The sequence below is a fragment of the Xiphias gladius genome, chromosome 19 (assembly GCF_016859285.1).
Source record: "Xiphias gladius isolate SHS-SW01 ecotype Sanya breed wild chromosome 19, ASM1685928v1, whole genome shotgun sequence".
Lineage (NCBI taxonomy): Eukaryota > Metazoa > Chordata > Actinopteri > Istiophoriformes > Xiphiidae > Xiphias > Xiphias gladius.
In genome coordinates this window covers 19,681,279-19,706,353 of record NC_053418.1, presented here as the reverse complement: position 1 = coordinate 19,706,353, position 25,075 = coordinate 19,681,279, and the positions used below count along the sequence as shown (strand labels likewise).

Below are 25,075 nucleotides of genomic sequence, written 5' to 3'. Positions count from 1 at the left end.
AAACACTCTCTTTGTCACTCACGGAGGGGCTCAGCTTCTGCCTTCATCTCGTACTGCAGAAGTACTGTAAACTATTGTAGTCTGAGTTTTTGACAGTGTGATGTGCGAATGAAATATGCTGCAATAGATTATTTTTTATCCACGCAGGAAAGGGAGCCTTCTCAAATGGATTAGTAGTTACACAAAGAAAAAAAAGGAAAGGAACCATTCAATGCAGAGAACTGACAAATTGTAAAGAGTACTCAAGCAGAGCAGCTGCAGATCCAACAGGTCCAAGTCTTCTTCTTCTTTGTCTTTTAATGCCTGCATTTATACCCAAACTGAGCAGGTTAATATTTCTCACTTTTCTCCATTGAATGAGTCTTTTGTATCCCTTAACACTCAGATATCTGATGCTAGCCTATATATATTAGGTAGTGAACTAAATTTAATCTCTTACATCATTTGAAATGGTTAAAATATAAATTTTAAGTTTACTAGGGTTACTAGATTACTAGTGGGGAAGACCTTCTTACCAGCTACATGATGGATAAACCTAAACAAAAAGTGCAAAATTATTGCACTGCTAAAATATACTTGTAACCACTGTAACTTTATAATATTAAAATTAATAAAAAAATATGATTATAGCTGATCAGACTGTTACTTTAGAGTGGGGGGCCGTTTGGTTTTTGGAGTGGGGACCAGAGCCTTGGGACTAGAGTAGATTGACAGGAAGTCGTTGTTCACTGGACCAATCACATCATGAGAAGTCCAGCAGGATGGAGCCCGCAGAGAGGAGCTGGAGAGGACTCTTCCCACTAGCACCTACTCTGTTTGTAGCTACGTTAGCTCTGTCATTAAGTTAGTTGGCCAGCCGTGTTGTTACATCCCGCTGTACGCACAAAAGCAGTGGAGGGCTGTCATTTTCCCTACGTCAAAGTCGAGTAGAGCAGTCGGTGAACTACGCAGCATTTCGTGTGGATGATAGCAGTGGAGATGTGTAATAAGCTGCACTGGACACTTAAGGACCTACCTGGCTGCCAGTCCATCAACTGACAGCTGTCACCGCAGCTAGCTCCTTAGCTAGCTGGCTAAGTGAGCCATCGGCTAACAAGTGTTTTTTTTCGGGCTCATAGCCTGGCAAATTTAGCCAGCCATCGCTGCTTTCGGTTCAGAGTGGAAAGAAGTGACCTCCTCATAAACGTTTTACTTTATTATTTTTACAAGAATATTTGACACCGCCTGCTGTTCAAGCCATGAGTTAGCCAAGGAGCGTCGGGCAGCAGTGTTTGAAATATTTTGAGGTCTAGCTAGTTAGCTAGCATTTCGCTCTAAGCTAGCTAACTACATTCATTCAATTATTGAAAAACTGCTAAAGCGTTAACACCACCACCCTAGCGACCAGGGACTGGGCACCTCCAATCGTAGTCTTTGTTAGGAGTATTATATGTTATATGTTATACATTTTTGACTTGACCGTGCCGTGAATAACATCTGGGAGAAATGAAGAAATTTTTTGATTCTCGTCGGGAGTTGGTGAGCTCTGGGCCTGGTTCTGGAGCCGGTGGAGGAGGCGCTGGGTCCGGTGGCGGTGGCAGCTTCATCGGACGGGTCTTTACCATTGGACGATATCAAGTGACCGTCGAGGAAATTGTCGCAGAAGGTGAACTATGTGGCTTTCTGTTGTGTGGATTAAACACTTGTCACACAACCGCTTTTAACCAGATCCACAGTCTAGAGTTTCACCACGGTGTTGTGATGATGGACAGTCAATTAACATGAGTTAAGTGAGTGGGCCTGTTTTTGTTGGAATATGGCCCAGATAGAGTACCGACGTAATGACACGCTATCACTTCCATTACGTGTTATTGATGGGAAAGGCAGTGGTCATGCTTATTGGCATAAGGCTGTAACAGTTAGACTACACCACCAGTTGTGACCAGCTCAGGCACCTCTTTTGATATTCACTTCCCAGGTAGCTCCAGTCAGACTTTTCTTTCGTGGCCTAAACTTGCTTGCTTCTTTGCAATGAACAAGAGAGTGGAGGAAAAAAAAAAAAAAATCAAGGCTGAAAATTCAAATTTGGGAGAGGTGTGCTACAGACTGTCATTGTTCAGATTGTCTTCTCTTTGCATTACTTAACTCTTCAGCTCAACGCTGGGAGGAACATGGTATAACTGGATTTTCTACTGTGTTGCAAATGACCAATGCTAAGCTGAGTCATCTCTCTTTATATTTACAGAGGGAGTGACAAACCACAAATGTAGATTCAAAAGGTTTGGATGAATAATTTTGTTGTTTGTTAAAAGGTGGGAATGGTTATTAGAATGTACAGCCACAGAAAACATGACCTAACCAGGTGGGACTTTCATACCAAATTTTGTAACGTGCTGGTGGCCCAGACCTTTCCATGTTAAGACAATCTTGCATGTTGTTTAGCTGCTGGGGAATCCAAATCATTGAGTTCAAGGGTGAGAAATGTTTCGTTGTAAACTGGTCTTCATTTTTAAGGTAGTCTTTACCAGGACACGCTTGATCATGTTTTGTTATACGGGTAACAGGTTCCCCATGGTCATGTGTCTTTGCAATGAGAGTCTGCCGTGCTCTGTTAACTAAGAGCGCCTGTTACTAAAAAATAGATGAAAGAAGAGTGATTAATTCATTAGTACTAGAGATGACCACAATCTGTGTTGCCAAATTGTGACTTTATGAATGGATTAGACATCTAACCTCAGTCCTACCCTGCCCTGAGATGTCAGTGGAAACTTTTAGAGGAATTTGTCTATTTCTGTGAGTGAGCAGGTATTGTAGTTTTTTTATCAGTTCTGGAAGAACTTTGGCCTTGATGCAGACATTCACTTCAGAGAGGCACTATTCAGATTGGTTATTGTTTGGCCTCATAAATAGGAATTGTATGGACAGTAATATTGATAATTTCCCCAAGATTCTAAATCTTTAACAAAATGGTAGTTGGAATATTTTTCTGCAGATTATATTTTGTTACTCTGGCAGTGGACCTACTGCTTGCAATGTGACTCCCCCAGTGTCACTAGACCTATTTATTCAGATGGTTTTGGTAGTAGTCTGGGCTTTTCTGTTGGCTTGCTGCTCCATTTGGAAATGTTTTTTCCCTCTGTCTACTCCCTTTTGTTGTCATTGTTGAACTTCATTGCCTTTAGCTGCAATAAACACATTTTTCACAATGTACAGACAAAAGGAGTCAGGGGGACATACTATACTGTTTTGTTTTGTTTTTAGCTTAGGGCCTAGATGTACATGCTTGGAATCATGTTATTATTCTAGTTTTAGGTTTTAGGCAGATGTCTGTCTTTTCTTCTCAGCCAGTTGTCTGTGAGTTTTCTGAGACACATCTTTCTGTCTTTACTGTCAAGAAGATGTGTTTTCTTCTGTCCATATAGAGTTACTGCTGGTAACATTATCTCTGTTCTGGAGACGCATATAACATGTTGCATTGTAACAGAGAATGTGTCCCCAGTTCCTGCTTTTAGACTACATAACATGGAGCTTCAGTGAATCATTCCCTCATTTGTAAACCAAAATCATTCAGGCTTCTAAGCAAAAACCTTCTTTAACTAAGACTGGATCGTCCGTGCTAATTTTGTCTCCAGCAAATCCGTGGTGCTAGTATTTCTTGCTGTCCTTGCAGTGTCGTGTAACCTTGCAGAGAACATGTTTGTAAACAACATAGTAATCATGTGGACAGGTGTTGTGAATAGTCCAAAGCCTGGATGGTAGTTATGTAAATTCCATTACACTGATGACAAATTGTGAGAAAACATTGTAACCACGCACTGCGCCTTTCACAGCAGTGCCTAAAGGTGTATTTTTGTGTGCATTTGTTTGAGTGTGTATGCATAAGCTAGAGTGGTATAATCCTGACAGTCAGTTACGTCAAGGGGCAGTGGCTATTTGTAGCTGTACTTATAGTTATTTGGTCGCACTGTCTACTGAGGTTGTAGACCACTGCTAAATGTTGCTTAAGAAGGCTGCTAATCCTTCTCATTTCTTACAGGCATCTCAGATTAGACTGTACGAGACAACAGGGATTCAGCTGCCTAAACTCTTGACGGACCATACACACACACACACACACACACACACACACACGCACACTCAAGGCCTGTGTCTCATGTGCTCATGAAGTGTGTTTCTCTCTGCTCTGTGTTCTGATTCAGAATCTCATTTAGGTGTGATATTGTCTTCACTGAACCCCACTTCTCAAACACATTGCTTCTCTGTATCTTAATAACACTAATTACTCAGCTAGCCAGTGCTCTGCCAGTGCCATGCCTGTTGGTGCAGCACTGTGTTGCAGATTTTTGCGCTTCATTTTGAAATTTCCAATCATAGAATTTATAGTTGATGACATCATTGAAATTGCGATATGTTATCCATCCGTGGTGATAAGACACCTTCACCCTGTCACTGACCAGACAGAGCACTGAAATGCATATGATTTCAAAGTAGTCTGAGCTTATTGTATTTAGTGGCCCATTGAGGTAAGCCTATTTTAAAATGTTGCCCACTCCCACAGTCTTTTTGTACTTTTACATTCATTTCTTTAATAATACAGCTCAAAGTGATGTAGCCGAAGGCAGTCCTCATCAAGTGTCAACTAGACCAATCACGTGGAACTGTCCGTGGCTTAGTGATGCCAGCTGGATGAGTCAGCCCAATGCACCGCATTAACACAAGCTGTGAGAGAGAAAACTGAACAGAAGAGCTGTAGTAACAACAAAATTCAGGCCTATACAGTGAAAGCTGCTAGATGCTCTCGATGAAAAATATAGAGAGAGGCAAATGAAAGCTGAGGCTAGTTCATATTTAGAGGTCAATGAAGATAAAGATTTGTTATAATCCAGCTATCCACCTTTCAATGCAGTGCAGCCAAAATTGTTTATTACAACTTACAGAAATAATCATTCATACCTGTTGAAATATATATTTACTTTATTCTTCTATGTGGCTGTTGATGGTTTAGGTTGCTATGGATGGACACAACCATTTTGTTGGTTTTCTTATTTGTCAGCATCACCGTGACCAAAGGTGGGATGATGAATTCTCTCACTTCCTGTATCCTGTGTCAGTTTTGTCTACTTCTTCAACCTGCCCCTCAGCACAACTGCTGACTCACACGGCACTGTTTCAAACTCATCACACCAGTTTGCCAGTCAGCCTCTCTTGCATATAAGCACTTCTTAACTTACCTCATGACTATGATAACATGAAATACATAAATATATAAATATATTAGTTTAGCAGAGGCCAATGCCATTGTTCCATCAGTCAGCCTCGACTGCTAGTATTAAGAGATGTCTGATCAGGGTCACAGCACAGCTGAGGGACATTTGGCTTGAAGATGCTTTCAGAAAAGATAAATCGTGGCATCTAATGTTGCTGTCAGAATCACTTTATTTGACCTACAATACTTGTTCAGGACTCTTTCTTGGTTATCCTTGTAGAGATCTACATAATTTCAGCCACTGTCACTGACTGTAGTGAAGAGGGAACTTAACCTTTTTTTACTATGACTGCACATCTTAAATGTTACAAAAACACTATAACAACAATATAACCATATACTGTATGGCATTGTGTTTCCTATAGCTAAAAGTTAAAAAATACAGCGGAATGGGATATTTTGAGATAGTAATTCTGGATTACTGGATAATTATTTAGTTGGTTTTGGACTTTTGAAATCTATGTGTTCATTCTCTTTTCTTCTTCTCTACCTGTCTACTCACTTGCAGGAGGATTTGCCATAGTTTTCTTGGTGCGGACTCATCAAGGCCTACGTTGTGCACTGAAAAGGATGTATGTCAACAATGAACATGATCTGCAAGTCTGCAAACTTGAGATACAGATTATGGTGAGTAAGTCCAGTAACTGACTGCTGTATGCAGCAAACTATGCTTTCTTTTTGACGCTACGGTGGTTTTTTAAGAGCGGATTGTGTTATTGTGCATTAGTGTTGAAATGGGTAGAATTAACACAATCAGGAAAATATCACTGTAACATAACTTACCACACACAGAGAAACACAGAATTGACATTCAAATATTTGTTTTGATTTCCTGAACTTTTTGGTCTGAACATCACTAGCTCTGAATCAGTGAAGTCCTAAGTACTTCAAGTACAAACTCTGAAAATTATTTGAAAATACCCTTTGACCCAGGAATAGTGATGGCAGCAGAAGGGAGCTCAAGGGTTGGATTGTAATTAATGCCCTTGTAACACATGGAATTCTGCTGAAAATGTTGCATTGGCACTTTGCCATCTAAACTCCTGTGCTCATCCGTTTTCTAACTGGAGACCTCACTGTAAGAGAAACTAACCACTTCCTGCTGCCACACCCTGGGTGGCATGACTATTGCTCGATGGTTATCATAATTATTTTCAGACCTTTGGCACAGAATCAGTATCTCTACAGATAAAAATAGACTGAATTGTTAAGACCATAGATGTATTTTATAATTTACCAAACCAAATTTTTTTGGACTGCAAAATCTATGAAAACTGTACGTCCATTGTTTGTCATTGGTGCTTTTTCTGTGTTTGTTTATACAGAGGGACCTAGTGGGCAACAAAAACATAGTTGGTTTCCTGGACTCAAGCATAGCTGCAGTTGGAGCTGGCGACGTGTGGGAAGTCCTAATTTTGATGGACTTCTGTCGAGGTAAATTTGCCCACTCACTGTTCCGTTCTATCTCTGTTGAACTCAAAGCTCCATCACTCTGCTTCTCACAGCATCCTGTTCTGTTCGCAGGCAAATATTCAACTAATAAATGTTGTGGTCAATACCACCTCTGTGTCAGTTGATACATAACTGAGTGGGGTTATTTATAGAAAATTAAAATATTAACTTATCGTGTAGTTGTCGAAGCCTGTATAGAGTAAAGTCAACAAAGAAACAAAAATCTGTGAAACAATTTGGCTGAACTCCTTCAGAAGTGTGATGTGGAAAAACAAAAAGGTAAAAAACAATTAGATAAATGTAAGCTTGTTTATTTATTGTAGATGTTTTAAAGAAATTTGACTAATCATTTAAGCCCTCCTTTATAAAAGGAAATTACTGTTTACCTTACAGATTCAAGTTCCTCAAAAATTTGGAAAAAAAAGGAGTTCACTTTACATCACAACTTCATAAAAATATATAGCAGTTAGTGATCGATAGGGACAATGTTTATGTGTTTTTCATTAACCTTTAATAGTCTCTTAGTTGATCTATTTATTTTATGTAGGTGGGCAGGTGGTTAACCTAATGAACCAGCGGTTACAGACGGGCTTCACTGAAACCGAGGTGTTACAGATCTTTTGTGACACATGTGAGGCGGTCGCTCGTCTCCACCAGTGCAAAGCTCCAATTATCCATCGAGATCTCAAGGCAAGTCAAGTTCATTTCCCAATAGGCTCATACTACCACTACTACTGCATAAAGCTAGGTGACATTATTTGGAAGTAATTTATCATGACGTTGTTTATATTATGTACTATCAGTTCTGACAGGTCTCATCTTGTCTTCCTCATGCAGGTGGAAAATATTCTTCTGCACGACCGGGGGCATTACGTGCTCTGTGACTTCGGAAGTGCCACCAACTGCTTCCAAAATCCTCAGACAGAGGGGGTGCCAGTTGTGGAGGAGGAAATCAAAAAGTGAGATTTTCTATATACTTTCTATCCTTTCTCTCACTAAAGTTCATAAGCTCACCGGTCTTCTCTTAACACCAGGTACACTACTCTGTCATACCGTGCTCCAGAGATGGTCAACCTCTATGGTGGAAAGGTCATCACAACAAAAGCAGACATTTGGGTGAGATTCACTGTCTTTCTTACCACTATACTCCATTATTATGACAGTATGATCATATTAATTCACTATAATAATGACATGAGCATTAGTAAGTACTGAAATGCTGGATACAGAGTCACATTTACAGAAAGTGTGTTGATTTTCTTTTCTGTATAGGCCATGGGTTGTCTACTCTATAAGCTGTGCTACTTCACACTTCCTTTTGGGGAGAGCCAAGTGGCTATCTGTGATGGCAGCTTCACTATCCCAGACAACTCCCGCTACTCCCAGGACATGCACTGTCTCATTAGTGAGTAATCTTGATTATCAGATTATATTCACTGTCCTACTTACTGCATGTGCAGCATTTCCCATACATAGGCTCTTCTTGTAGATAAAATTACTCAGTTTCAACTGAGGTAAATCTTACCTTAGAACGGCTAATTTCACTCTATTCAAACTAAATAACTTTTGGCCAAACACCTGTCTGAGTTGCATGTGCTGCAGTAACTGAGTGGGGACTAGAGGCTTCTCGGTGAGCAGCCTCCTAGCTGGTGTCTACCGATAGTCTGCATGTGTGGAGTTTAGGAGACATATGTAAATTGTAGCTACAGCAAATAACCTGGGTTACACTCTCCTCCTCTAAACTCCATGAGTCTCTGTATGCACAATGGTCACTCGCTCCGCCAACTACCACCACAAGTAAATTCTTAACCAGTGGGAAACGCTGATGTGTATCCTGTATATGTGCAGTTAACTCATGTTCATGTTTCTGACTCAAAATAAACATCGCTTGTTTGTTGACTTCTCAGGATACATGCTGGAACCTGACCCAGATAAGAGACCGGACATCTACCAAGTATCCTACTTTGCCTTTAAACTGGCTCGACGAGAGTGTCCAGTCCCAAATGTAAATGTAAGTTAGTATGGCCAGAGGAATGGCAGGAATCTGAGATGAGAATATACTATAGGGATAATGTTGAATATTAGCAGGTGTGTCAGGTCTTTTTCTCTCATAATTTAGGCCTTGTTATGTATCTCATGTACAGTAGTTTCAGTTGTCTCCTTGCTTTCCAAAAAACAGTAATCTAGGACTTAATGATATTGGAGAGAAGCTATGCTTTACAGCTTTTGCCAGTTGGCTGCCCTCCATTCTTCATGCCTTTTTCTAATGTATTTACAAGCTCGGCATTTGGATGCTAATTCAGCCAAATTTCAGACCCCACGCTTAAGTAATATTGAAGTGGGCAATTATTGTGCATTCATGGCGGCTGCAAATCCATACTAGAGTGTAGCGTGACTCTTTAAATATTTTCTTTATACCTCACTGATACAAGAATTTTAAACTATTTTGTTTGATTATCTTTGGAAATCCTCTTACTGTTGTAGAATTCACCCATTCCTGCAAAACTACCTGAGCCTATCAGAGCCAGTGAAGCAATGGCCAAAAAGAGTCAAACCAAAGCCAGGTGAGTGGCAAGGAAAGCATTTGAGTGTTATCATTATAAGACACTTTACCTTTACTCGACAGTTCTCTCTTTTTCTTCAATCAGGCTTACAGACCCCATTCCTACCACGGAAACCTCAATTGCACCCCGACAACGGCCTAAGGCTGGCCAGGCTCAGCCCCAGCCAATATCAGGCATTCTTCCCATCCAGCCAGCTCTCACGCCACGCAAGAGACCCAATGTGGCCGCTGGAGCGCCCCAGGCCATAGGTACATGTAGCTCTGTATTATCAGAATATATCAGTGTTAAGACCATTGATGATAGAAACCTGCAGTTATTGTGACAGATACCCTGGTAATAGTATACTCGATAATAAATTCAAAAGCACATGCTGTATTGGACTTAAAGGAATGCTCAAGAATGTCCAGTGGTTCAATTTCCCATTTTTAAAAGGCTTTAAATTGATTCTTATGAACCCTTTGGCAGTTTGACAGGACCATCCATTTGTGGCAAACTTACAGAGACAGAATAGATGGTGGCCTGATGTCACATTAATTACAGCTGCATACTCCCATACTGGGCAGTCCAAACAGACTCATTTGCTGGGTAATCAATCTAAAAACTTTTATATATTTAACTGAAAAATAAATGCGTTCATTGTTACCCTAAAATGCTGTTGCGTATTCCCTTGTTTTGTCTTCAGATGAAATTGGAGAGAAGACCCAAAATATCACTTCATCCAAATATAATCAGCTGTTGAAAAACTCTTGAATGGTCATGACATTCAAGGAAACATACAACTTCACAAATACTTTTGTGCACACACACACACACATACTTTTACAAAATGTAAAGAGTTTGTGTGCATGGCAGCTGGATGGAAAGAAGAATCTGTACAATTTTTATTTGCACAGATTCTTAAGCTCATCAGAAATGTAGTTGCAACTTTAAAAATATTATTTTGATGTGATAACTGATAGTTTTTGTCTCCCTTCCAGGTGTTGGTATCAGTGTCCCACCTACAGCTGTAGCTGCTGTCCAAACTTCTCAACAGGCCCCTGCTGTACAGGCTGCACCACAGCCAGCCCAGGCGGCCAACATGCAGCCACAGGCTACACCACAGCATCACCAGCTCTTCACGAAGCAGCAGCAGGCCTCAGCCTTCTTAAGCCCACAGAGTAACCAGCAGGTAGGCAATCCTTGCAAAACTAGAATTGAAGTACTTTTTAACGGCATTACGTGCATTTAACTCTCACTCAGGAATACTGACAGAAGGTGTATGACAATGCTATGTAGATGTGGTACAGACACAGTTTGGATTTTGAGTTTTTTCAGATGCTCTTGCTTCAATTCAAAATCGCTGTTCATGCAATAACCCACAAACTGATGTATTGAGCTGAAAACACTCAAACACACTTCGGTTTGACCATGCTATCTGTTTATCTTTTTTTGTTTGATCTTGTCAGTCTAAGTCTTTATGAACCATTCAATTTTCCATGAATGTTATTGGTACTATTTTTTTTTTTTTTTTAGCCTGAGCTGGCCTGTTCCTAGTTTAAAATATATTTTTGTAAAACTTGCTGTTTGGTTCAGTAAAGTTAAAATTCAACATGACTTCTATTCATCACTGTTGTATTTTGCAGGCCAAACCCGTGCATTTAGAGTGCTCTGGATCTTAAAAGCATATTTATTATAGGTTTTTTGTGCCCTCCTTACAAATGTCACATCATCTGGTCTCACCCTCCTACGTCTATTTTCTCTCTCTTTCCTGTGTTTTCTGTTTATTTCCATTGTGTGCTGATGAGAAACAAACACTGAAAATTATTCTATTTAAAGTCTGCTGTACTTGTCCAAGAGCAATAAATAATGACAAAAAATCTGTTTAAACTGGGCCAGAGTTTAAAACTGAGTCTTCCTCATGATTGGCTGTGTGGTATTCCTACGTAGCATCAACTGGTACAGAGCCTACATCACCAACAGCAGCAACAACAAACAGCATCTCAGGCGCCTACCCTGCTGCAGTCCAAAGCTAAACCTGTTCCTCCAGTTGTTACCCTGCAGTTGCAATACCAGCAGCAGCAGCAGCAGCAGCAGCAGCAGCAACAGCAACATCAGCATGTAGTCCGTGAAGCAGCAGCTCCCCATCTCACACCCATCCCTGAGTCTGCAGTCATTGGTCCTGCAGCTGACCCAGAGGTCATGGTAACATCCTACTCCTGCAGCCATCTGCTGCTCTTTGGGCCGGGGCTGATTGTTAGCCCGTCTCTAACGAATCACATCCAGATTTTTACTCTTCATAGCCGGAGCGGTCTCAGAATATAAATATGGGAGTGTTGATGCTGTGTAGCTAGAAATTCTTCCTTTAGTGATGTCTGTATTAGAAGAATGCCATTGCATTTTTACACAGTTTCTGTATAAATCATGTTATAACCAAATTATTTACTTTTGTACTCTGCACTACTTCTATCATACTCGCACTGCATGTATTTTCAGGTAACTCAAATCATGAGGTGAATATGTTTCTGTCCAATCTCTGTAATCGGAATACTTTCTTACCTTTTCAATAACTATTTTCTCTGAGTTGTGGTTTTGGAGGTATTTATAATACATCATCTTCTTTAGATTTTCTTTTCCAATTGATCTTGCTTGGTCCTGGGCTTGGGGGTCTGATTTGTTTTTTTTCTTTTTATGCACTAAACAGATATTCTCCCCTTTACCACTCATTTTCCCTAATCTCTAACTCTGCAACTTTATCTCCCCATTACAGGCAGCTGGCCGAGGGATTCACAAAGTCGGCTCCTTGACGCCCCCCTCGTCGCCAAAGATGGCCCCTAAGAGTGGCCACAGACGCATCCTGAGCGATGTCACCCACAGTGCCGTGTTTGGGGTTCCAGTCAGCAAGTCCACCCAACTACTTCAGGCGGCCGCAGCTGAGGCCGGCCTCAACAAGTCCAAGTGAGCAGAAATAGCTCCATTCAGTGATCTGAGGATGAACTGTCCTTTCATGGCACTGAGTGAGCTCAGAAGGCCAGTAGACTGTTTATTCATATGACAGGACCACGAAGTAGGATAAACGACCCTTTTACACCTCAGAGAATCCAATTTAAGAAGAATCACTTAATTCAGTCTTTATATAACTCTGTTCATCCACTCTTATTTGCACATCCATTCTCAAACTTCACTGTGCACTCTTGCCCTTGTTTATGTTTACACCTCTGTGCACTGCAGATCAGCCAGCACTACTCCTTCTGGCTCCCCCTGCTCGTCCCAGCAGAGTGTGTATCATCCAGGTGATGGTGACGCCCCATCATCCCTCACTGCACCCAATGCTCAGCCCAGCTGGAACCCCTTTGGGGATGATAACTTCTCCAAGCTAACAGCTGAGGAACTGCTCAACAAAGACTTTGCAAAGCTATCTGAGAGTAAGTACAGCTCGTTTACGGCATACTTACACCTGCCACATCGGTAAATAGTTGTGTAGTCTAAAAATATTTGCTACTTTGTTGTTTGTTTGTGCAAAGCTGCTCAACCAGGGGAGAAGATCACAGGCTCCAGTGAAAACCTTATTCCAGGGCTCAATGCTTTTCCAGGTAAGGCTTTGCTTCATTTTTCCCAATATGCTGTCTCATTGCTTTAAAGACTGTATGGTCCAGGAGGCTTCTCTTTGATTGATATATAAATCATCAAGTGGACATTTCTCTGAATATCTAGTTATGTCCTCTATGTCTGTTGCTTTCCTCTAGAGTAAATAAGAGTTAGCTTCTCTATACCCTAGTCCAACCCACTCTCTTCTTCTGTTTTTCATGCTCGCATATTCCTTCATTTGTTCTCTCCTACCTTTATTCACTGTGCAATGTTAAGGTGAAAGTTCTGCAGGCATCATGAGTGCGGGTTCAGCGTTGTTTACTGTCCTGAACCCTTTTAATACTCTTACTCTCTCTGACACCACAGGTAATTTCTTTTGTCACAACATTACACAGTACCAGCCATGCCTTTGATTTCTCTCAGGCCTTGGGCCCTTGAACAAATACATTCCTAGAGCTTACGAGTCACTTTTTTATTTACTGAGGTAGTTTCCTGGATATCTCACTGCCCAGAGGTTAGTTTGTGAGTGCTAGTTCTGTGGTTGGGATTTGTACACGACCCTATCTTGTTGACATAGCAAGCAGCCTCACAGTGGCTCCTTGTTGGCTTCCATGAATAGAGACTGTAGCTACAGCTAGATCGCATCTCATTTGCAGATCTGTGCTTTTGCTGTTGCCTGGTAACGCAAGGGACAAATTCTCCTTTGTTAATTGGATTGCCTTACTGCTGGAGGAGCCTGCTTACCAGTGCCACTAAGAATGAGAGAAAGTTAAGCACACTGTCTTGTTAAAATGATGACCCAGCCTTTTATGTTCTCCTCAGTTTAGCCTTTAGCTCTTTTTGGAAGTGCATGCTTCTTAGCTGTGTATCCTCATTTGTGTAGTTGCTGTTTAAGGCCTGAACTGACAGGATAAAAGTGTTAAAGCTGTTACACAATCAGGGTGTGGTTAATCTTCTCTACCCAGCCTAAGTTGTCGCTTTGACTCTTTGTGAATCGCTCATTTAAATAGGATGCGCGCAAGCAAACGTGGAAGCAGAGATCCCCATCTGAGCAGCATTTAGAAAGAGAGTAGTTTGAATTACTTAAAAAATGTAACATACTATATATAAATCATGTTAATGTCATGTGTTCCTGATTGACTTTACTGGGAGAATTAGCTTTGTGACATTTAGGATTTGTAAAAAGCTTGTCATCAATGTTGGCCTCTTTCCAATAGTGAAGGGGGCAAAAGGTCACATCTGCTATGCCATTCTCTGAGCCAACACATTCCTTGTCTAAGAGCCCCACCTCATTTTGCCCCATAGCAGTTTCCTGTAAGTATGAGCTGCAGTGAAAAGTCAGTAATTTGTTGTTTCATGCATGGAATGTATTTCAGCTTAATCAAATCCGTAATTAATGTACTAATTTGAAGTCTTAGACGAAGATTTTCGCAGGGAGAAGCCAACTTAACAAAGATGTCATCTGCTCATTTGTTTGCCCTGGTCCAAAAATGAGTTGAGAGGATTGGCATGTGGACAGGGTCTAGTGAAGCGGGTCAGTCCATGTCCACTGTGGAGAGGCTTACTGATTGCTGTTGCTTGTTTATATAATTAAATGTTTGATCTTGAAGTTTGTAATTTCAGAGTGTGAAAAAACTCTGTTTTCTTCAGTATTTTTTTTGTATGATAATGTTGGTAAAGGATATAGGTTTGTGCTTTGAATCATGGCATTTCACACTACTAACTCATTCCGAGTTAAGTAAAATAACATATCATACAGTAATTTTATCACAGTATTATGGGCTTGATCAACCTTGCAAACAACCAAGTCATGAGATTGTAAGATTACTTTGTATGTAATTATGTAAATATGTTGACATCATGATCTTCATGCACTCATCATCCGGTCATGTTTTTTTGCCTCCTGAACATATTTTGTCCCAAAAAAAGTAGGCCATGTGGACAACATGATGTCTGCTATATTTTAAATATTACTAAACTGTAACTATCCTCAATGATTTTAATCAATATGTAATATTTTCCCACATTGCTACAGTTTCATATTTCTGGTTTTTCTGCTCCTTTTTATTTGTATGTAAAATCCTCCCTCATTGCCTTTTCTCTCCCTTGCCATCAGTCCATTACCTCTCTCCATGTTCTCTCTCTGGCTCGCTCACAGAGAAGCTGATTGAGGGACTGAGGTCCCCTGAAACTTCTCTGCTGCTCCCTGACCTCTTAACCCTGGGTGACCCCTTCAATAGTTCTGCAGAGAGCTCCACCAATGGTACCAGCCCTGTTCTTGCCCCCTGCCTTGCTCTAAAATTTCCTGTCTGCTCTGCCTGCATCTTCTTGCCTTCCTTCTCCTCTTTCACTCACATGGTCATGAAGTCAGAAAGACCCACTGGGGAAAGGAGTAAAGAGGGCCTTCATCAATTTTATCCTTACTAAGGCAATCTATTTTCGTTTACTTTACTAAAAGTTTCTTTGTATTACTGTTTGTTTTCCACATGTTGTCTCCTTGAAGCAAAGGCAGAGATGTGTGTGGATTCACTGATCCCTGGTTTGGAAGCCCCCCAGGCCCAGCGACATTCAGCCCAGCCAGAGCTTATCCCTGCCAGCATGCCAGGTTAGCATCTTGGACCACAGAATAGGAAATCTTAACATAATTTTTCACAGCATTTTCACTAATTAATAATTGTCTCCAGTTGTAGTCCTGTTCTCCTTGTAACCTGTTGATGTCATCTTGACGCAAGGGTTTTATTGAGGGGTTGTTTACAACTGCAGTTGCTTTATAATTTTACTGTGGAAAGCACAAAAAAATGTATAATTGACAGTTACCATTGCCATGTCATACTGTCCTGGCAAAAACACTGCAACAACAAGTCATTTCGGCCTTGGGCTCTGTCAAATGGCAGATAACTTCAATGACTGGAGCAGTTGCTTTAGTCTAGCACAGTGATGTGAGGTTTTCCAGGTTGTGAAGCAGTCTATTCAATGAGAACACTGAACAGATTTTTCATTCATCAATGCTGATCCTGCCCCAAATCCACCCAGAGTCTAAAATTTTCTGTAATGATTGATAATAGCTGTAGAAAACATGTAGTTTTTGGACTTGTAGCTGCCGTCCCTGACTTTGCAGCATATTTTTTCTGTAGTATTTGCGCTGAGACGTTCTTTTGGTGCTGATGATTATATGCTTTCAGCGATAAAACAGCTAACTGTCTTACTAACAAAATGTATTTGTCCCTGCTCTTTCAGCTAACAATCTTATTTTTCCTGTGATCTCTCATCCCTCTGGCTTTGCTTCGTCCTGTCATGCTGTCTCAGACTCTCTTACTGGGGAGGATTCTCTGCTGGGTTGCGATCTCTTATCTCATACTCCTCTTCACGGAAACCAGTCTGTTTCTGCTCTTCCCTCCTCCTCCTCGTCCTGCTCCTCTGCTCCTCCCGGGTCCGGCTCTGGATCCTGTCTGGAGGAGCTACCACCTGGTCAGACAGCTTCTGGTAAGACTTCCCTTTAAAGCACCCCTCAGTTAGCCTTATGTCTGCGGGGGTTTTGGCCAGTGAAACCTTTGCAGACCATAGATCATTCCCAAAACAGGGGGGGCTGTTCATACAGAGAAAACAAAAACATACACATGTAATACAGAAATTGAATTAGACACATTAAATGCCAGCTTCAACAGACCCTTGACTCATTTGTAGAATAGCAAAAAGCCACCTAAAATGCATGGCTTTTAAAAATGTGACTGCCCTGGCTCCATCTATTTTTAATCTACTTGCACCCTTCTTTCTTTTTGCTCATTTCTTTGGCTGAGTTAACTTCTTTCCCCTTCCATCATTCCTTTACTTCCTCTTCCTTCACCGCAGACTCTGCTTTCCTCATGTCGTGTGGGGAGAAGGGCAATGACGACGAGTTTGACCCTATTCCTGTGCTCATCTCCAAAAACTCACATCAAGGTAAGGTTAATAGAATCCTGAGATGAGCACTCACGCCTCTTGAAGCCCAGAGTATGAGCCACAAACATGAATGACTTAGCCCCTCAATTCAGTTGCCGTAGCTCGTTCCTGTGACTGCTGATGTGAGAAGTCTTGTATGGGTGTGCATGTCACATTAATGCTTTTTATCCCATCAAGCTCTCACATTAGTCATCTTTCTTTCCTTTGTTTCTAATGTTATACTGCCAGTGCTTCTCTGCCTTGCAGGTCTTTGGCTCTTTGTAGTTCATCTTGAAAGTCTCCTCATGTTAGAATGGCAATCCCTTACTCTCCCCCTGTAATGATGCAGCTGTATAAAAATAATCCCAGCTCACTCTCTGCCTGTTTCTCTTTCTCTTTCTGCCCCTGTTCATGCATATCTCTGCTCTGCCATCATTTTCCCCTCATCCTCATCAACCCCTCACTCTTAATTTCTCCATACAACCTCTGTTAATATTACTTACTCTTTTGCTTGTCTTTCACAATCTCCCTCGACTCTTCCATGTCCATCTCTCTCTCTCTCTCTCTCTCTCTCTCTCGCTCTCTCTCTCTCTTTCTGTTTCTGGCACGTTTTCAGGTGGTCACTCGCGCAGCAACAGTGGCAGTTCAGAGTCCAGCATCCCCAACTTGGCCCGCTCCCTTCTGCTGGTGGATCAGCTCATCGACCTCTAGAGGGGGTGGGAGAGGTTGAAGGGGCATTGTGCAATCCTAACGGGGGGGGGGGGGGCAGAGGCACTTAATGTAGCACCTTATGAAGTGAAACAGGAGCCAGCATAAATTGGTTCAGTCAAACCTTTTTCTTTATGTGCCTCCTTGGCCTCAAGTCCATCTCTAGTTGCCTGATAAGCTGGCTTCATATATCTCTGCTGGCCATTGACATTCTCACGCTGGTAAAAATCTTTTCATTAATGCCTGAGCATATCGTCTGCTTCTGTCCCAGCTACACCATGTCTTCTTCATGCTTTCCTCATACTTGCATTGATATCCCTCATTTAGTGCACTGCCATGGTGATCAACTGTCATCATACACACCTGTTAAAATGCTTGATCACAGCTGCATTGTGCTCACTTTGTGTATGTGTTCAGTGTTGAAGCTTTATTTAAACAAGCCACCTTCAGGCATGCTCATTTGTGTCAGGGGTCTGACTAAAGAGTGAGGAGTGAAAATGCTGTAGTCCTCCTGGATGAATTGACGCACTTTCCTGAAAACTTTGAACTATTGACCAAACAAAGACGCACCTTGGGTGAACCACTGAGAAATGTTTGCATGGATTGAACCAGTTTGTGAACCGATGAAGGAAAAAAAAACTCAGCTTTGGACAGTCGTTACAGATTCCTCAAACTGCTGTGGTTTACTACTGTGCAAGGAGAATTAGGCTGCCTTTTTCAAACATTTTCTTCGGATATGATCGCAGTGCAAACCTACAGTCTGCACCATCTTAGGAAGTCAAATCTGTTCCATTCTGTGTTACTTTCCCCATATAATATACAGTAACCATGTTTTTAATAGCTATTTATCTAAGCTAACTTAAGCTTCATAAGCTTCAGCATAACTGTATATTGTCAACTCTTTTTGGATATTAAGCAGGGTATTATTTCTCCTAAAACTACACCTGTCAGTCAGTCTGTCAGTCCTGATGATGTCTTGAAAACCTGAAACTGGTGAAGTCAGTGTTAACATGGCTGATTAATTCAGCTCCATTGCCACAGCAGGATGCTTTCACCGTCAGCATATTATCTACAACATATAGTAAGACCATTAATGGTATGTGTGACATATATAATTACGTTTTTATGCGCAGGGTCACAAACTCACCATCATATCTTTGACCCCTTGTCAAGATATGCACAGCTGATACAAAGTGAATGAAATTACTATTCCATGCCAAAGCGAATGGAAGGATTTTATTGTTATGCTATATTTGTCATGTGTTGGTCTGCTCTTAGGATCAGTGAAGATGAGCAGACTTTTAGCAGCATACCACTGTTACAGAGAGGGAGGTACAATGTAGATTTTATTGAGTTATTTTGTGTAGGTACTGTGCTAGCAAATAAGCTTTACATGAAAGTCTCTCTCTCCCATTGACATCCTCTCTGTCTTATCTAGCCAGTCCATTCCTACCACGTAACTTGAGGTCACTTAGCCAATGAGACATTCATTTCACCTAGAGATATTCAGAAAAAAACATTATATATACATAAAATCACTTTTTTTTTTCTCTCTCTCATTTTTGCTCACGTCAAAACTGGTAGAAGTGGATTTTTTTAGTGTGTAATATTTAAAGGCATTTCATCTATCATGGTGTGAATAAATGTGACTATTATTCATAGTGCTTTAGAATGAATGTATGAACTAGTACCATTATAAAATATGTAAAATTTATAAGGATATATAGATTTAAAACATTGTGTATGACGCTGTATTTAAGAGTGCAAAGAGATGTTGACCCTCACTCCAAAGTCCTTCTGTCTTTTCCATTCACAGTCAAGCATTTAGCTGGTGCTTTTGATTTAGATCTTACCATTGATACATGAAACAAAGTGCTTATGACTTACCTTACTGGGTGTAGTATTTTTAGCTCTCAACATCTTCACATAGTATCGGTACTTGTAAGGTACTGTATATTACTGGGATAGATTTGATCTAACAGACAGTAAAGCAGAGCTAATGACGGAATTTACTTCCTGATATCTCTGTAGCACCTTTCACCTCTTTCATTTGGCTGATGATCATAAGAGAGGCTTGTTTGGCTTGAAAAACAGCTGTATAAGTTGTATTACAGTACATGTGATCACAACAACTACAACTGACTTTGCATTACATCCTTAATGTCAAAATCCCACCAAATATTACCTTTCATGTATCTCTATCCAAGGAGGGTTCATTGCATAGACATAGGTCTCTTTTTTTAAGGTCCATATCACCTTATATATGTACATACAAACAGAAAACAGTATATTTGCCCTGATATGCCATCACTGGTAAATATGCTTTGGGATGCGAATAGTTTTCTGCTCTTCCTCCCACCTGTATGACATATTTTGAAGGTTAGTCACAGACATCGACAACACTGTAAGAACTGGGATGGGTAAATAGAACTACGCTTTTTTTTTTTTTTTCCTCCATCTAAGCTTGTTCAGTTAAGTCATTTGCATTTGCGTGGCTAATCTATGCAACCCTACAATAATGCTTCATGTTCTTATCAGACACTACAGTGCTGTATCCTGTAAAGTTCTTGCCTTGGCTGTGGAGTTTTACTTGTGTTGCTGTGTGAAACTAATGTACTTACTGTGTTGGTTGGGTTGAAATGATGACAGGCATAATAATTACTTTGATTATATCAAATGTTAGAATTGAATTGGCAGCAGATGTTGAAGCAGGATCATCGTCGAGTGTGTACTTCTATTTTTATGAATTAAGGTTCAGAAAGAGAGACACTGAATAAAACTCATGAATGTGAATGTAAAATAAGTCTCTTTGGGTCACATCATTTGATTTTTTTTATCTAAAGAGCAAAGGAGCCAGCTGACTTACTTGATAGTCTGAAGGTTTTTTCCATTTATTGTTATCATCTTGTTATTGTTGTTGTCATTATCTTAATCAGCTGACAGATCATTTTTCCCTCTGGGAACCAAATTTAATTGCAGTTCCTCTAACTTTGTGGTATCCAGTAAAAAAATTTTCTGCTCAATATTAAACCATTATTTAGTGTGTGCCTTGCACCTTGAAAGTATGTTTACAGCTTTTAGCACAGCATCACTAGACACTTGTCTGCCTGACAACTTACGCAGCTGTCCTTTTGAGCTTTTCTTCCGAGATTTAAAGGAAAGTATCAGTGTTATCTAAGTTTTTATACCTTTTCCCTCTTCATTCCCTCATACCTCAGTTGTTCTATGCTTCATGAATGTTGGTACACATGTATTTTAAAATCACATTATTGTTCACAGCTGTCGCGATTCAAGGCCAGAAACTTAGTTAAAGGGCTTTGGGTCCTCGAATTGTTTTCCTGCTCGTTAAGCTGTACCATAGATAGATAGACAGACTGTCGAGTCTTTGAGTTGTAATGTGAGGGATTGATAGCTGTTATTCAACATGATTACATGAGCGGTCTCACTGTTTGTTGTGCTTGGTAGTCAGCTCTTACCAGTGATATGATCTGTAGGTCAGTTTGATTATATCAATTTATTATTCCAATCATGTGGAAAAGTGTGTAACATTTGAAATGGGCTGTGGATAGTTTAAAATAGATCAGTGATGAGGGAAATTACCTAAAACAGTAAAACAAACCTGGTGTTTTCCTTTAATGGCTGCAACTAACATCTTCCCAAGAGCTGCCAGTTAACAGTTGCTGTCAACACTGCTGAGGTAAGACTTATCTGTCTCTGCTTATCTGTGCAAACCTGTCTGTCCCTAACTCTCTTTACTTTTGCCATGAAGGCTCTTTGTCCTTGTTTCCACAGACCTACTGACTCCCTCCCTAGGTTTAGCTCCCTAAACCTCAAACACAAAACAATCCTAGCGAACATCAAACTGTTTCACCTAACACGAGGCACTGCTCTTGAAAGTTGAGGCTACTGAACAGCTGTGCTGAAACCGATTTGTGGAAACAAGGTTATTTGATGTTGTAATAGCAGAGCTGATAGTCGTGTCGGTCTCGTGACTTGTTCAGACTAGAATGTGTCTGTATTTTTGGAGTCTTGTGCTGGTTCCTCACTGTTGGGCCGTTCTCATTGATCAGTGGTTTACAGATTTTAGAGATGATCCATTGGTCATACAGTGTGTCGTGTGTGACTGAAATTTGATGGCCTGGTGGATAAACGGGCAGTTGGACCTCAGATGGGAAAATTTCTTTTTACTGAAAATATGTGTACTGTCAAACGTTTTTGATCACCTCTGATACGTTTTTCTCTATCTCTGCTGTCTTGCACAGATCTGCAGGGGGAGAGCAATGGCTACTCTGTGCTTGGGGAGGGACAAGAGACTGAACCTCTAGAAGGAGATCCTCAAATAAACGAGGGCTGTGTGCACTCCAGTGATGAAGAGGAGGAGAAAGAAGTCCAGAAAGAAGAGCAGCAGGATGTGGGGACCATTGACAGTCATGTAGCAGCCCATGACTGCAGCGGCTCCAGACCTCTGCTGCTGGACTCCGAGGATGAAGAGGAGCAAGGACCTCAGTTAGCCCTCCACTCATCACAGCAATCCAGCACAGTACCAACACAACCAACAACTACCTTCCATCAACCTACTCCAAGCCCCTTTGCTCAGAATCATTCCCAGCATGTACCCGAGCCAGCAAAGGGGACAGATCTTGCTGCAGATGTCTTCTCTAAAGCCCCCTTTCGGATTGCGCAAGAGGAGGCGGGTGACGTGTTTGCCAATGCACCGTTTCCACGCGCCCCCATTGCAGCTGAGCAGCAGCTTGATGTATTCTCTCAGGCTCCCTTCGGAAAAAGAAAGGAGGCTACCGGAGCTCAGCCCAAGACCTCCTACCCGCATGCAGCGGGGGTTCATGTTGTAACCCCCGATCAAGGCGTGTTGGGACAGGTTCCCCCTCAACCATTCCGCCCTCAATCCCTGGCCAAATATTCCCGACACTTTGAAGGACCCGTTCCCCAGCAGCTGGTAGCAGCTCACAGAGTAGTGTCTACTGTGAGCAGGCAAGCTGCTGTGGAATCAGTCCCTGTTGGACCTCTTCACTCATGGACGTCAGAAGTGAGTGCTGTAGACCCCTTTGTCTCTGCACCCTTCCACCTGAAGGCACCGCAAGAAAAGCCCTGAATGCACACTCTGAGGTCAGGGCAGCGGGTATCGGCGTCACTGAATTATGCAAACTATATCAGGCATACTGCATGCTGACACCAACGCTGCAGCTGGACTGCAGGCCTGCATGAATCTCCATCTCAACCGGCTCCAATTAGATCTGATGGTGCAAAGTCAGAGCAAGAAAACTGACATCCTTCTCAGACTCCTAGTCACTTTTTATTTTTCCTGTCACATCCTTTTACCTTTTTAATTGTCCTTAATCCTTTTGGTACGTACATCTACACAAAGACGATATGGAGGTCAAGCATTTGATTGTTTTCTTGCCTACCTCAGTTACTTTTTGTGTCAGCGCTAAAATACCACAATAGTGAGGGAGTTTGTCTGAGGCTTTGGCAGTTTTATTTCCTGTATATTTGAGCTTTACTGTGAAATTATGATCTGGTAACGCCTCCTTCCTCCATTATATTAGTTCTGAGAAAGAAAAGATACAGCTTGAATCAAGGGATCGTAACTTCACAGAAGCCAGAAAGAGGAAAAGAGTGAAACAGATCCGCAGTCTCTGAACACTACTGTGAGAGTTTTGTGACTAGATGTTTGAGAGGAATTTATCTGTACTTACATCAAACAAGAAATTTGTAAATGGTTTTACAACTGTGCCCAGAAGGTCAATAGTTTTGGAAGCTTTATGCTTGACAGTTTGTTATAAAGCAGATGCTGGATAATGATGCATAGACATTTCAAAGATAACATTCGTTGATATGAAATGGCTTTTTTTTTTTTTTTTCTTCTCAGTCCAAAATTTTTGTCATGTGTGTTATGTTTGTTGTCACTGTCCTGTCTAATGAAAATGGAATATCGGTCTTTGTTCCATGTATTGTACGAGCCTTATATAAATGTTAGGCATAGAAAATTCATAATAGTAGTTCCTATATTACAGAAGATTCACTTTTTCTTTGTTTCGCCTTACTTTACACAATCATATTTCTGAAGCCTTACACTCTTCCAGTACTTCCCTCCCACCACATCAACCCTCCTAAAAAACTGCTGCATTTACATAATTTTACCGCACTTGCATTCAGCACCAAATACTTGTGTACAATCATGTACAACTTCCTTTTGCTGGCTGCAGCATGCATATGCACCAAGATCTTCACTCAACTCATTAATGCATCTCTACCATAGGCATCTCTGTAAATTCAAAATCTGCTATAACCCTTACTCACACTTGCAAACAACCGAAGTGAAAACAATGCTTTCCTGCAGTTACACAAATATCTACAGTCATGGGTTTGTAGTATCTTGAATGGTGACTGATTGATGACATTCCTTTTGAATTTATTACCATCCCCGTTTGGAAATATTTTATTGTCTTTGTGCTATGTAAAATCATGGAACACTTTGGTTCTCACCAAGGCACTTTTAAGAAAGGGGATCCAACCTGTTTCTACCCAAAGTTTAAATAGTGTAATCCTCTGTGGCAATGTAAAATCCTGTTTCCTTTTCTTTCTGAAATGTACAATCTTTTTTTTATTTTTTTTTCAAATAAGTGCTCACTTCTCTCACTTGTATACATGAAGGTTGCACACAGTCACTGACACAGAGTCAGGGTTTTCTAAGAATGTGTTTTGATTGTAACACAGCTGTATTTATTTTCGATCAGTGTGGCATAGGAAATCTTTGGAGGATTCAACAGCTGATGATACTGTTTGACAAAAAAAAGCACTCGAAAAACTTGTTATGCTGCAAAGCCTGCCTTTGAAAACCATGTTGTAAATCATAAACAAAATATTAAATGAATGTAAATCAAATTTTGCAGTTTTTCCAGTTATTTATCACTGAAACATTCGAGGATGTAACTCTATATATTTACTCATGTACTGTACCTTGACAGAGTTTTGAGGCACTTGCACTTTTATTTTGTGCTAATTTCCAATACATTACATTTTATTGAACTTTTTACTCCACTACATTAATCTGACATCCAACTTATCAGATTTAAATTTTACATGCAATGACCTCAACCGGCTGCAACATTCAAGTGCTGCTTACATGTTAATGCAATTAACAGTAATAATCCAATATTATAATGGACTGTAACACGCACTGTCTGGGGACATTTTGCTACACAGTGAGAACTTTTACTTTCAATAATAAAAGTTCATTGTGCTGCAGCCCAGTGGTAGATAGTAGCAGACGCTCCCAGAGAAAAGTGCCGCGGAGCCGCTCTGTAACTGGGGAGGCGCGATTAACCAGACGTACGTTAGCAAAACCAACTACCTGGTCTCAATCTTTAATGTCTTTTCTTTTGTAGAAGTAAATATATTCTTTGCAAACATTTCTACTAAAGAACAAATCTCACCTTTGCGTGGCCTGTCCCAGTATGTTTTCGGAGGCCCGCCGGTAGCCTGCTTGACTGGTAGTGGGCGTGTTATACCTCAATGGCCACAGTGGGCGACAATGAGTTCATTCCACCCTCGGAAACAAATGGCGACATGCGGTACATTGATATTTATGCTTTACAGAAAGCGT

The 25,075-nt window shown here is 40.9% G+C and overlaps 1 protein-coding gene across 5 annotated transcripts; it reads left to right on the top strand.

Moving 5' to 3' along the window:
- Positions 1-744: 744 nt before the first annotated feature.
- Positions 745-23,583, top strand: LOC120805257 (AP2-associated protein kinase 1-like). 5 transcript variants are annotated; one of them, XM_040155325.1, is made up of 19 exons: positions 745-1,645; positions 5,754-5,872; positions 6,571-6,679; positions 7,245-7,387; positions 7,535-7,656; positions 7,732-7,813; positions 7,970-8,102; positions 8,605-8,708; positions 9,182-9,261; positions 9,346-9,509; positions 10,239-10,429; positions 12,008-12,195; positions 12,469-12,662; positions 12,762-12,830; positions 14,984-15,088; positions 15,329-15,430; positions 16,132-16,308; positions 16,675-16,764; positions 21,714-23,583. In XM_040155325.1, the coding sequence occupies exons 1-19, from the start codon at positions 1,486-1,488 to the stop codon at positions 22,559-22,561; spliced, it is 3,180 nt and encodes a 1,059-aa protein (XP_040011259.1). In that variant the 5' UTR covers positions 745-1,485; the 3' UTR covers positions 22,562-23,583. The 5 variants fall into 5 exon arrangements, with proteins under 5 accessions (XP_040011259.1, XP_040011263.1, XP_040011261.1 ...); XM_040155329.1 differs by lacking the exon at positions 21,714-23,583 and adding an exon at positions 17,360-17,463; XM_040155327.1 differs by lacking the exon at positions 14,984-15,088.
- The last annotated feature ends 1,492 nt before the right edge of the window (positions 23,584-25,075 follow it).